The sequence below is a fragment of the Pimephales promelas genome, chromosome 11 (genome assembly GCF_988280905.1).
Source record: "Pimephales promelas chromosome 11, fPimPro1.hap1.1, whole genome shotgun sequence".
NCBI lineage: Eukaryota > Metazoa > Chordata > Actinopteri > Cypriniformes > Leuciscidae > Pimephales > Pimephales promelas.
The window spans coordinates 26631667-26644955 of NC_142779.1; the positions used below are offsets into that span (position 1 = coordinate 26631667).

At 35.3% G+C, this 13289-nt stretch overlaps 3 protein-coding genes across 3 annotated transcripts in view; 2 read left to right on the forward strand and 1 right to left on the reverse strand.

Annotated features, from left to right (window-relative positions):
* Positions 1-831: 831 nt before the first annotated feature.
* On the forward strand, positions 832-4724 carry prop1 (PROP paired-like homeobox 1). The gene is made up of 3 exons (XM_089117240.1): positions 832-990; positions 2048-2274; positions 3938-4724. Exons 1-3 carry the CDS (start codon positions 921-923, stop codon positions 4316-4318), a joined length of 678 nt encoding a protein of 225 aa, XP_088973366.1. The 5' UTR covers positions 832-920; the 3' UTR covers positions 4319-4724.
* Positions 4725-4728: 4 nt separating this feature from the next.
* On the reverse strand, positions 4729-11140 carry mcfd2 (multiple coagulation factor deficiency 2, ER cargo receptor complex subunit). Its single transcript, XM_039653329.2, has 4 exons — positions 10985-11140; positions 10295-10471; positions 8209-8368; positions 4729-6383 (listed from the first exon to the last, which is right to left on the reverse strand). The coding sequence occupies exons 2-4, from the start codon at positions 10465-10467 to the stop codon at positions 6252-6254; spliced, it is 465 nt and encodes a 154-aa protein (XP_039509263.1). The 5' UTR covers positions 10468-10471; positions 10985-11140; the 3' UTR covers positions 4729-6251.
* Positions 11141-11740: 600 nt separating this feature from the next.
* The window catches only part of ttc7a (tetratricopeptide repeat domain 7A), a 94971-nt gene continuing 93422 nt past the window's right edge, over positions 11741-13289 (forward strand). The window contains exon 1 of the mRNA XM_039653295.2: positions 11741-11885. Coding sequence (XP_039509229.2) covers positions 11829-11885 — 57 coding nt within the window. The 5' untranslated portion in view covers positions 11741-11828. The remainder of the gene's footprint in view (positions 11886-13289) is intronic.

Here is a 13289-nt window from a genome sequence, read left to right on the forward strand (position 1 = left end):
ATTATTCCGGTTGCCATTTTACAACATTGGACGTTTTCAAAACAATTTCCCCCTAGTGCATCGGCGGGTGAGTTGAAACTCATTATAATATGCAAAACTGTTATCCACTCACAGCAGTGGGCGTTTACTTCCAAGTCTTCAGTACGAGACGCCCATAAAAACCGAGCGTTTTTCACCTAGGCTCAAAACTAAGGTAGAAAATCGCCTAATACTTATTCATTTTGATGTTTTTGGATGCAAAAACCAAGTGAACGTCATAAGTTGACCTCAGACAACAATATAATAAAATTTAAAAAGCCAGTTCATGACCCCTTTAATGCATCAACTATATTATATAAATTAACATGTAATAACAAAAGTGGGGCTTAACTAGAATAAGCTTCAAACAAAGTAGACTAAACTTTTCTTTTGATAATCAAAAATTCTGGCTATACAAGGTGATAGCATAATATAATGTTCAAAACATTTTTACATTAAGTAATCTAATCATGCCATGCTCCCAAATCTCAAATGTTATGGAATTGTGTAAATTAAACACTGGTTAGTTTGTTTTTCGTTTCCTCTTGCATCTTTTTCTTTTGTTTACTCTCCCCCTGGTGGTTAAAATAGTCCATTACAATTTCATCTCAGAATTCCAAGTCATATTAATATCCAAAATGTCACTGCACCTATACGAGTCAGATTTAGGAACATTTTTACTCACACATGATTGTTGTTTTTATGTCAACAGTACTACATTAATTAGTTTTATTTTACAATTGACACTGACAGTAACAGGTCACTGTTGGCTTTATCGTGTAAGTGGCTAGGTGAGAGGTGTGACTGCCTGTGATGTCACATTAGATTTCAGTGAAAAGGCATGGTTTGGTTAGGACGGGGGTCAAACCTCAATCCTGCCTGCAGCCCAGAGAGAGTTTGAAATGGACACAGACAAACCTCAGCAACAGTTCTCTGAAAATTACTCTGAGGTCACGGTTAGCTCAAGCGCAGGTAAGAATATTACATTTACTAGGCCTACAGAAATAATCTAATGTTATACATGATCAAGATATGAAAAAATATTTACAATTTAGCCTTTTAGCAGATGTTTTTATCTAAAGCAACTTACAAATAAAGAACATTGCAAGCAATTTATCATACTGCAATATCAACTTTCAAGAGTAAGAGCTCAAGCACATTTAAAAATAAAAACAAGTGTTCAAAAAGTTTTTATTTTATTTGATTGTAAGGATAATATCACAATTAAAATAACAACTTACATTAATATTTATGCTGGATTGTTTAGTCTTGAGGTTTTTATTTTATTTTACTTTATTTTTTTTTTATTTTCACTCCCAAGGTGGGTGTACATTTAATAAAACCTAAAATGGATTTCCAAATCTATTTTTTTGTCATATTGTCACTAAAGAAAACAGTGGGAGTCATTTATAAAATTGAAATTCAGATGCATTTTTTAATAATAATAAAATGTTCTCAAAAATGTTGATGCTGAAAAAATAAACTGCATTGAAAATATTATATTAAATTAGAAAAAGGTGAAATAAAAGTATTTTCATCTGTCTTCTCAGACTCGCTCAAACACCCAACCAATTCCAACCGTTCACACTGAAGTGAATAGCTCCTGAAAACCAAGAGTCCCACAATTTGACAAATTAGTCACTTTTTCAGCCATTGTTTGCTTAAGCTGAGCGTAATCCTCAGGGCTCTGGCATGCCGCTCTCACGATATTGAGTTTAGGTGGCAAAGCCTTCTGTCTTTTGAGTTCCTGGACGTTTGTTCAGAAGCATTAAAGCTCTTAAATCCTCCGTCTTCAGTGAACATCATTTAAGGGAAGAGTACCTGGAAATCCAACATCTCAGGGGTGTCAGTGGTTGATGAACTCTCACTGTCAATAGGAAATTGCTTGTAACCAGAGAGAGAGGCCTGAGTCAAGACTCTTTCTGTTTAGAAGTTACAAAGTCTTTCAAATCTTAGAAATCTTTATTAGTGACAAAGAAGCCTACTCATAATGAATTCACCTCCTTGAATTTCACCTTATTGGATGCAGATGTTCAAAATCACACAAGAAAAGATTCTGGGACATCTGAGAGCACCAGGGGTGGCGGAGGACGAGCGAGGCCGTACCCTTCACCGTCCCGCAGGAGACACCGAACTACGTTCAGCAGTGAGCAGCTGGAACAGCTGGAGTTAGCTTTCAGACAGAACCACTATCCTGATATCTACTTTAGAGAGGAGCTCGCGAGAGCTACCAAACTCAACGAGGCTCGAATACAGGTAACCGACCTATTTGCTATGATAACTGAACATGTAACTGAAATAAATGTTCCTAGTTTTATGTTCACACTTATAAAGTGTTTTACAGTGACAGCAAAATACGTGGATACACAACTAGCTGCTTCATAATGCTTGTCGCATTTGTTTAAAATTCTAGGGCCAGATTCATGGAAATCTTCTTCAAGACATAGTTCGCCCCAAAATACAAATTCTGTCATTACTTGTGCATTTTTAATTCTGTAACACATTCATTCATCTCCAGAACACAAATGGTGATATTATTATTATTATTATTTTTTTTTTTTTTTGCTGAAATCTGAGTTTTCTGATTTGAAAATTTCCAATATGTTAGCTGTGCCATGTTGCACACACTGTGGACAGACAAATCGCTTATCACTGTAAACTTATTGCATCACACCTGGTTAGGAAATGTCTGGGTTATTCTATTGATACATTTAGTTCTTGGCCACTATCCATTATGCTGTAGGCTATATAAGCTTGTGTCTGCCACAGAATAAAAAATACAAAAAGGTAATTGCGACTTTGTATCTCACAATTCTGACTTTTATCTCAGATTTGCGTGATATAAAGTCGCAATTGCAATAAATTCAGAATTGCGTTTTATTAAGTCTCAAATGTGTGTTATTTATGGTGCGTTCACCTGCTATGGTAATGGTAAATGCCAAAATCCGACGTGGAATCCCAGGGCGTCATATTTTTGCCAAAGCATAGACATCCAACGCTCATTGCACCCTTTAGCGTCAATATGAGACGCAGATATATATGGGGCAGAAGGCGCCTCCTAGTGGTCTAACCCTACCCCAGACCTAACCTACCCATACTCAGTGCATGTTATACTGACGCTAAGGGTGCCATGTGCGTTGGATGTCTACGCTTTGGCAAAAGCGTTTTATATGAGAATGCTGTATTTTAGACTGGGCAGCTCGTAGAATATTTTGATGCACGAGTTGCCGAGATGAGATAACCTTTGACCTTTTCAAAATGGCGGAGAGCAACGTGAGAGTCGTGAATGGTAAAAAATATGTTCTGTTCATGATCTAGAAAATATACAGCATAATATTTACCGTTTGACTTTTGATAAATCATTTTCTTGCTGTAGCAGATGACCTAAGCAATCTAAAATAGTTTTAGCTAAATAACAGGTCTGAATCTCCTTTTTACCACATTACGACAACAAAAGCACTTGAACGCAGTACTGTGGATACCAGCTCACAAGTGGAAAATATCATATTTTCCATAGCACGTGAATGTACTAAAAGTCAGAATTGTGAGATATAAGTCAGAATTGCGAGTTTATTTCTTACAATTCTGACTTATACCACGTAATTGTGACTTTGTATCACACAATTCTGACTTTATATCTTAGTCAGAATTGCGAGATGTAAACTCGAAACTGTGAGATAAAAGTCGCAATTACTGTATCTTTTTAAATGGATCATCTTTAAAACAAGCTTCCATAAGTATAATCTAATGACATATTACTGATTTAAATGTTGCTAAAGAAAATTATCTTTCAAATGGCAACATGGTGTAGTTAGCATCTTCAGCTAATCTTCCATGTTACCCAGCCAAACCTCGACTCCCTGGTGTGATTACTCTACCTGACTGAGCTAAACCTGCCTGCTTTCACTCCCTACTGCAGGTATGGTTCCAGAACCGTCGTGCCAAGCAGCGGAAGCAGGATCGTATCACCCAGAAAGTGTTGCCGGTGGGCATAATGCCAGGGCGAGGTTCTCTCTTTAGCAGTATGTGTGTGTCTTCCTCTACCATGGGGCGGCAGTACCAGTGCCCCCATTCCCTGCCACACATCCCCCGATTCCCTTCAGTGCTGCCCCCTGGGGGCTTCCCACCCCATCAGTCCTCCAGCAGTCATTTCTCCTGCCCCTCCGGCCCTGCTCCATCACAAGCCAGCAGACAGTCAGACGACTGGTACAGTCAGCTGCGCAACATCGGACCATCCGCTAATTCAGTGCTCTCACTGGCCTCTGTGTCGGCGCTGGAAACCACTAGTCACTGGAACTAGAGGAAGTGCTGCTGGGTTATTCAGTAGTTTCAAACTCTTTTGGTTTCACTTATTTTGACGGTCCCTTCAACACATTCTGTTGATTATAAGTAACACAGCACCTACATGATTACTATCTCTCAATAGAGTGTTAGTAGAGGAGTTGTTTGGTAGGGTTTGGGTTAGAATAAGTTGATGTACTTGCAAAGTTACTTACAGTATAGTCATCACAATAAAGAGTTTGCATATATAAAGCTAACTAATATACTAATGAGAGTTAGCCGACATGTAGTTGCAAAGTTACTTATAGTCAACAGGATGTTCAAAAGGGACTATCAAAATAAAGTGTTACCATTCTTTTATCTTTCCTTTTGTATAAGAAGCTACAGAACAAATAAAGTTGTTTGTTTTTTCAATGACAAAGCAAGATCGACATTTTCTGTCTTTATTATTTGCAGTCACACGTAACATATTTTCTCTCAATTATTGCTACATCTCTCTAGACAAAATAACTACATTTATATTGATTTTCTTTATCAATACTAAACTGTGACAATTAAACTAGGTTCTCTTTACACTGTAGACTTTAAATAAGGATCATTATGAACATGTCATTCTCATCTCATAAGAAATGTACAATAGACTCTATGAGCTTTTAAATGACATTTCTATTCAGTCAATAACGATTTACAGATTTGGTAGAAATAAATTACACATGGTTTGTCAAATGCTGTTCTTCTTGCCATTTTATGTACAGTATGTAAAATAAACAGACATGGGTCAATGACAATCTTTGAAATACTTTGTTGAAAACATCCGTGCCAAGGTCTTAGAAATGTGCTTTTTTGCTGGTTACAAACTTTTATCCCACTGCATTATCAGGGAAGCTTTTTTTCTGCATTTTGCTTGAACCAAACAACTGATTTGGCACACAACAAATAATAATAAACAGTTTTGTAAGAAACGTGTTTTTCTAGGGACTAACAATATTATACCAAACTATTTTCAGTTTTCAATAATTTCTAATATTGAGGCATTCTTCTTCATTATCATATTGGTAATAGCATCACCCCGGCTATTTTTAATTTATGCCTCAAAAAAATATCAAAAAGATTGTTCATTATGGAAGAAGTGCATTAAAGTCACTTTAAATTTAATTGTTTTTCTGAATAACATAATACTGTAGGTCCTAACAAAAACAGCATCATGTCATTGACCCATATGACATTTTGTGTACATTCAGACTCTATAGCAAGCTGAAAATCAGTTCACCCTGATGTTTTAGTGGACATTTCTGTTCTAGAAATGGACAACTTCATCAAATAGATGGTAGCTGTTAAATCCAACCAAAGTAGCATTAGCTCTACATTGGGATTCATCCAGGTCCGAACAAGCATTTTGCAAATTTCAATGTAAATCTAGGTAAACCCAAATCTGCACTAGATGTTCTGTGCTCAACATGTGAAAGTTATGTCCTTTCAGATCGTTTTGAATGGGTATTTTTATAATGACATTAACAGTGATAATCCCTTTAAGGCAGAAAGAGTGCATGTTTGCCATCATTCAACAGCAGAGCAGCGATTACATCCCACTTTAGCTTCATTTAACCATCAGCTTTGCAGGAGAGTGTCACTGCAAAAGTATTTATTCAATAATAACAACATATGCTTGTTTATAGCTTATAAATTTGGCAGTTTAAACATCAAGGGCCCATTCTGATTAGAGATGCAGATGTGAGTGCAACAATGAATTAATGTTACACAGATGGCATTAACACAAAGCATCTCATGTCACTACGTGATTTCGTTGTACGACATATTTTATACCGGTTATACTAAAGCATGAATATACCGCGCCTGTGAAATCGCAGGCACGCATGAAGGAATGTGCTGGAGATTTGTACACCAGAGGTAATCTGCATTCACAGTAAGGCCACGGTTGTTCCCGTCGTCTTTTACTCCAGAGACCTCGCAAACTCTGCATAGTCAATGTAGCCATCGTTGTTTTTGTCATCGTCTCGGAGGACGTCATCAATGAGAATGATGAGATCCTCTTCCTTCATTGGCTGGCTATCGTCTCCTTTTTCCTGGAAACCAAAAGCCAGGAGACAACACTAGTTATTTTTCTATATACATTGCTATAATTGTTTCAAAAAGCTGAAAGAACTTGTTAGGGGCACGAAACATCTTTTAGCATTAGGTACTGTAAGTGCCTAAGACCAACATAATCCAAACTGAATTTAATTAATACATCGACTTAACTGTTTTACATATGAAGAGTTCAGATGCAAAAGCCTCTAAGTGCCATTTGAAATTTTCTTCTAAAATGATCATTTTTATCAAGCTTATATATTCAAGTTCAATAATTTCACTTAAATGACAATTAATAGGTAATCCTCATTGCAATTTAAGTGAAATTACTGAACTTAAATATACAAGCTTGATAAAAACGATCTTTCTAGAAGAAAATTTCAAATGGCACTTAGAGGCTTTTGCATCTGAACTCTTCATATAGAAATATAGATATCAGGAAGCAACGTAACACACATGACAACAGGAAGATTGAGTTATCCCTCCCACTTCTTGCTGGTTTAACTGAGATATCTTATCCCATGCAAATTGGCCAATATTATTACAGGTGTCTGTGGTAAAAAACACATTACTCCATCTACCCTTGTAAAACTAATCCCGTCCGAATAGTGCTAATGATTCAACGACTCACTCATAAATACTTCACTCGTTTTATTACTGCTGAATCAGCATTTTTAACAAATCTCTTGAATCAATGATTCAAAGACAAATACATACTTTTAACAGGCACTTGTCGCCGACTCGCCACCTAGTCGATGCAATAGTTATTTGAAGTGTTTTTGAGATTTGCTCTATTTTGATCACAACTGTAAAAAGTACTTCTGTGATAATCTGAGTAACTGTATGTCAGAAATAACAATACTATGCAGTTGAAAAGACTGTTTGTGAAGCTATTTTATCCCTATACATCACAATTTCACTCTCTGGGTCAGCAACAACACATATTTGAATGTTTGGTAACACTTTACTTCAAGGGGTGTGCATAAGACTAACATGACACCTTCATAATCATGACATGAATATGAAGGAAGTTTTATGCATGTTTGTGACAGCTGTCATTAAGTGTCATTCGCTCAGTTATGACATTTTTAATGCAAATATGACATTGTTTGAGATGTCTTTGTTATGACACCTTGACATAAACCAATACATCATAACCTGTCAGTGTCTTTATCATGACAACTTGACATTACTAAGACAACACAACCTGTCATAAACATGACAGATCAGATGAATTATCAAACTTAAGAAACCACCTAGCTTTATTGGTTAACATTACATAAACTCTCAGGTGGTTGGTTTTGATATTGGCTGTCATGAAGCCATTATAGCTTTTTAATGATAAATTCAATTAGTACCACTGTAGTTGAGGTCATAAAAATATTCATGCCACAGTTATAATGGCCTCATGACAGCCAATGTCAAAGCCAACCACATGACAGTTTAACTCGACACTTGACAGGTTATGATGTATTGGTTTATGTCAAGATGTCATAACAAAGACATCTTAAACAATGTCATATTTGCATTCAAAATGTCATTATTGAGCAAAAGACACTTGTCATATGTCATGTCATGGTAATGAGGGTGTCATGTCAGTCTTGTGCACACCTCTTCAAGTAAAGTGTTACCGAATGTTCCAGTATGATTTAGTCAAATGTTTAATAGACATAACCAAATCGTTGTCATTTAGGAATAAGATTGTGTGGGTGTTTAAATTGAGAGCGCAATCTTTAAGTGATTAATCGTGCACCTCTAAGAAGGCTGTGTCCAAACTTTGAACCAGTAGTGTACAGTCAAAGCTCAAATTAGAGCACACACCTCTCTGTGCACATGAGTAATGGCAGTGGCAAGCTCAAGTCCATCCAGCAGATTGTTGCCATCATAGTCGTGCATCTTGAAATAGTGAAGCTGCAGCTCTTGAGGCGTCATGTCCGACTCCGGCTTTTCAATCACCCCTTCTAAATGCTCCATGATGTGGCTACAACAGAACAGAAGTGAGGTTAGATTACAGACGGAACAATATTAGCCAGAGGTGGATTCGTATTTGGCCAATTTAAGATGATCAGCATCAGTCGATAACTGTAACCTTTGGCTGATCAAAGTCAAGATAAAATTGAAGTTAAAACATATATTTTCTAGTATATCGAAGTGAAGATGATTGTCGAAAAAAAAAAACCACTTGGTTCTGTGCATTATTTCTTGATTGGGTTTTGAGATGTGGCTGTTACACTCAAACGTGGAGGCTTGCAGGGCGGGATTGATTTGACTAAATTATATCTGTAATTATCTGTAATTTAACGAATGGTCCAGCTATGACAAGGTAATAAAGAATATAACATAGGCACGGATTAATTATTCACAGTGCGATCTATATGATGCATTAAGAAAAATAAATAGGGTAAACTTTCACCCTATAGATAAATCTACTGGCATCCTTTATATGCCGTCATATCCAACTAGGGCCAAAAAGGGTCTATTTCTATTTTACCACAATATTTATTTATTTCTAATGCTTACCCAGGCTGATTTATTTGATAAAAACAATACAATAAAAACAGTTATACTGTGCAATATTATTACAATAAAAAAAAAATTGTTTTCGTTTTTTTTTAAGGGGTCATTAAGGGGGTTATAATGTTCTCTTTGCCATCACACTTACAATGTCAGCAAGATTTTTACATTTAAAAATAATTAAACAAATAAACTACATCTTTATTTAAAAGTAATAAGTCATTTTCTATCCTGTTTTTGACCCCCTCTCCAACACTTCATTTTGATAGGCATGTCACATTCAATACTTGAACGTAAACAGCCACTGCTGAGTTTTGTAAATTAAAATAATTTTCAATGTCCCACCATTACACTTGTGGAACTGTTTTGAAAACTTCTGATGTTTAATTGATGCAACCGGTGAAACTCAACCATACATGTTTGAGTCCGATCCCAAATCAGAAGACAATGAACCTACACCTCAAAAACCAAGGATAGTCCAGCATGGGAATTAATCATCTTTATTAATATTTATTCTTTATGTTTTATAAGGTAGTTATTACTTCATGATAGTGTTTAAACAAAGACAACACAAAAATTGTTTCTCATAACATAATTAAAACATTTGCCAACTATGAAGCATTTATAAATTACATATTCTTTGTAAATCTTGGTTGTGGCAAATAGAGTTGAGGTACCAGTAATTTTAGTTGACAAAGGATAACTTATGGTGTTTCTGTTTGGAATAAATTAATAATGTATTAATAATTGTATCATTGTTTGTCGTTCTTATATTCAATATTTTCAGTGACGTGAAAGTAAAGTGAGCCCATATCAAATGACCGATTTCAGAAAAAGCAATAGAGACACATGATAAAAACACAGTTACCCACTCCTCTGTGTTGAGAGTGCGACATTACTCCCGAATCAACTGTATTCGAAACCTCGTAATATGTTATTCTCTCTCTTTGTGTGTGTGTGTGTGTGTGTATACCCTAAACATTTTGGAGGATAGAGTTCATTCACAGTTTCGACAAAAATATTAAGCAGCAAACATTGATTTCAACATTACCCGTTAACCATTAGCTACAGAACATGAAACTAAAATTCACAACAAAAAATGATAATTTATTAGTTACTATTAAATTAGTAAAGAGAAATAATATTAATATGAGTTTCGTGGATGAGGTTTAAGTGTGACCTTTGTTTTCCTGACATATTATTCGCTGAAAGACAGGCGGGCAGAGATCAGGACAGACTGCTCCAGTGCAAGGTCATTTGGCAGAGAGAATCCACTCAAAAATCAACAAACGCTATAAAAATACATTTCACTAGAACAGTTTCACTAAATTTGGATACATGTATAGGCTGTATAAACGACTATAATGAGTATAGTGAATACAAACGTACTCACTCTTTATCCTGAACCATGTTCCTGTCCAGCCGGATGATTGGCGGGGGATCTTGATTTGAAGCAGCTGGTACTCCATGCTGTCCTCCATGAGCCCATATAGACAGCATACAGCTGGAGCAGAGCAAGAACCAGCTCCATAATCTGAGCTGCCCAGACCTCTCTTTCAATCTCATTACACTGAAATCACAAGGTAATAAGAGTTCATGTGAGAAAAGAATGTCAGCTCCATTAATATGATACTACAGCTAAAGTAGCCCTTACTTCACAAGTATTTGACCAATGAGAGCAACACACACTTCAAGAGACGTCATGATAAGATTACACAGAATATTTATAATGAAAAAGCAGTAAGTTATAACGTTACATCTGAGAAATGGGTTTATGTGGCTGATATATGGGTGAACTTGAAAAATGAGGAATCAAAACAGATGGTGGATGAAAGTAATGTCATCATTACCAGCACACTATTCAGATAATACGGAATATAATCTGTTGAAACGTGGAAAATGAAAGAAAAAAATATATAGATATGAATATTGAAACATAATAAGAAGAGCAGTCTAGACACTCAAACAGCAGTTGCAAACAGTTTAACGTTACGTTGCCCAGTCATCTGAACGCTTTTCTGCGTCTCTCTTAACACACCTTACAGCAATATAACAACACACACATGCAAATTTATTTACTCACCTGCTATGAATCACAGTTTACGCGTAAATGTTCGTCCTATTTATTCAGGCACAGTGGAGTAACTGAAATCCTGCTGATGTTTACTCAGCACCGTTCTTTCTGACTACCTTTGCTTGCCGTAGTTGCCTTTCACCCCATGGACACGACAGCTAAACTCTGATTGGACCTTCTTTTACTGTCTATGGATTGGACCATGGCTCTGGATTGGACCAGAGCTGTTGAAAAACAGGACACGGTAGCCTTTACAAAGTTTTATTTAATTTTGACACGGTAATACAATACGATAGGATGTAGAGTGGAATAAAAACGATATAAAACTATGCACTATAAAAAAATATACACAACATTTTCCTTGGTAATAAAAACTTTCAAATAAATACGATTTGCTCTTATATTTATCGATAAAATATTTAACCAAAAGCTAATTCAGAATAGTCTAAAAAAATCAGAATATTCTTTTTTACAAACTAAAAAGCAAAATCTCAAAGAATAAGAAAATATGTCGTATTCACTTGGCTCTTGGCAAATGCTGATGGAGAATTTAATTTAATAATTTGACGAGTCACTTTGTTTACATAATTGCATTCTCATTTAAAACAGATATCAGGAATGATAAATGAGAAATTATGCAGAATCTTTATTTTATTTTATTTTTCATTTTATTTTTCAGGACACGACAGCAGGCACGCTGATTGGATTTGTGAGAAACGTCATAATAAGACAGCGCGCGCACTGGACCGGTTAATCCACACGCAGCAGCAAAACGGAGGAATGAATGAGTGCATCTTTAACTCTCAGGGATGATGATTTTGTGCCTAGTTAATCAATCACCACGGTCAGCTGCATGGCAAACCTCTACAGAGAAAATGAGAGGGCCAAATCTATTTTCCGACAGCTGGAGGTTCGATTTATTACATTCTTGGTGAGTTAAGTAAAGTTGGCAATAAATTCGCAGATTCGAACTTCCCGGGTCAATAACTTCTCAGCTGAATGTTGTTAATACACAAATGTCACCTCTTTTTAATCGCAGTAACATAGATAAGCAGCTACAACCTAATTTTCCGCGAAACGAGCTTTCCCTCGCATTGGACAAAATACATTGATCTCTATGCGCAGGCGGCCGAAAGACAGATCCTAAGGGACCGTCTGCAAAGTGCAAAACCCGAAAAGCTTTACTGCGAAAACAGTCGATAACTTCACTGTCACACACTACAGTGTCACCAAATTCAGTTTACACATCACTGTTGACCCATTGTTTATACTACAACACTTAATTTGGGGAGAAAATATTTTTGCATAATTTTTATATTTATTAAAAAAAATTCAATAACTTCACTATAATATAGGCTACTGCATTGTTGCCAAATTCAGTTTTCACATCACTGCTACCCTGTTGTTTATACTACAATACTCATTTAGAGAAAAATACATTTTAAATTGTATATACTATTGAAAATGAATAATTTTATGATTTTTATGAAAAATATTCAATAACTTTGCTGTAGTTCACTGTATGTTGCCAAAATTCAGTTTACACATCACTGCTGTCCTGATAATTACTACAACACTTATTTTGGAAAAAATATATTTAATTGAATTTACAATTGAAAATGTATAATTTGTATGATGTTTATGAAAAATATACAATAAGTTCACTGTAATCTGTATTGTTGCCAAATTCAGTTCACACACCACTGCTGTCCTGATGGTTATACTAAAACACTTATTTTGGAGAATTTTTTTTTTTAATTGAATGTACAATTGTAAATGTACAATTTCTATGATTCTTATGAAAAAATGTCAATAACTTTACTGTAATTTACTGTATTGTTGCCAAATTCAGTTCACACAGCACTGATGTCCTTATGGTTATAATACAACACTTATTTTGGAGAAAAAAAATTAATTGAATATACAATTGAAAAAATTTATTTTTTATGATTCTTATGAAAAAATTTCAATAACTTTACTGTAATTTACTATATTGTTGCCAAATTCAGTTCACACACCACTGATGTCCTGATGGTTATACTACAACACTTATTTTGGAGAAAAAAAAAACATTTTAATTGATTGAAAATGTACAATTTTTATGATTTTTATTAAAAATATTTAATAACTTTACTGTAATTAGCTGTATTGTTGCCAAATTCAGTTCACACACCACTGACGTCCTGATGGTTATACTACAACACTTATTTTGGAGAAAAAATAATATTTTAATTGAATATACAATTGAAAATGTATATTTTTTATGATTCTTATGAAAAAATATTCAATAACTGTACTGTAATTAGCTGTATTG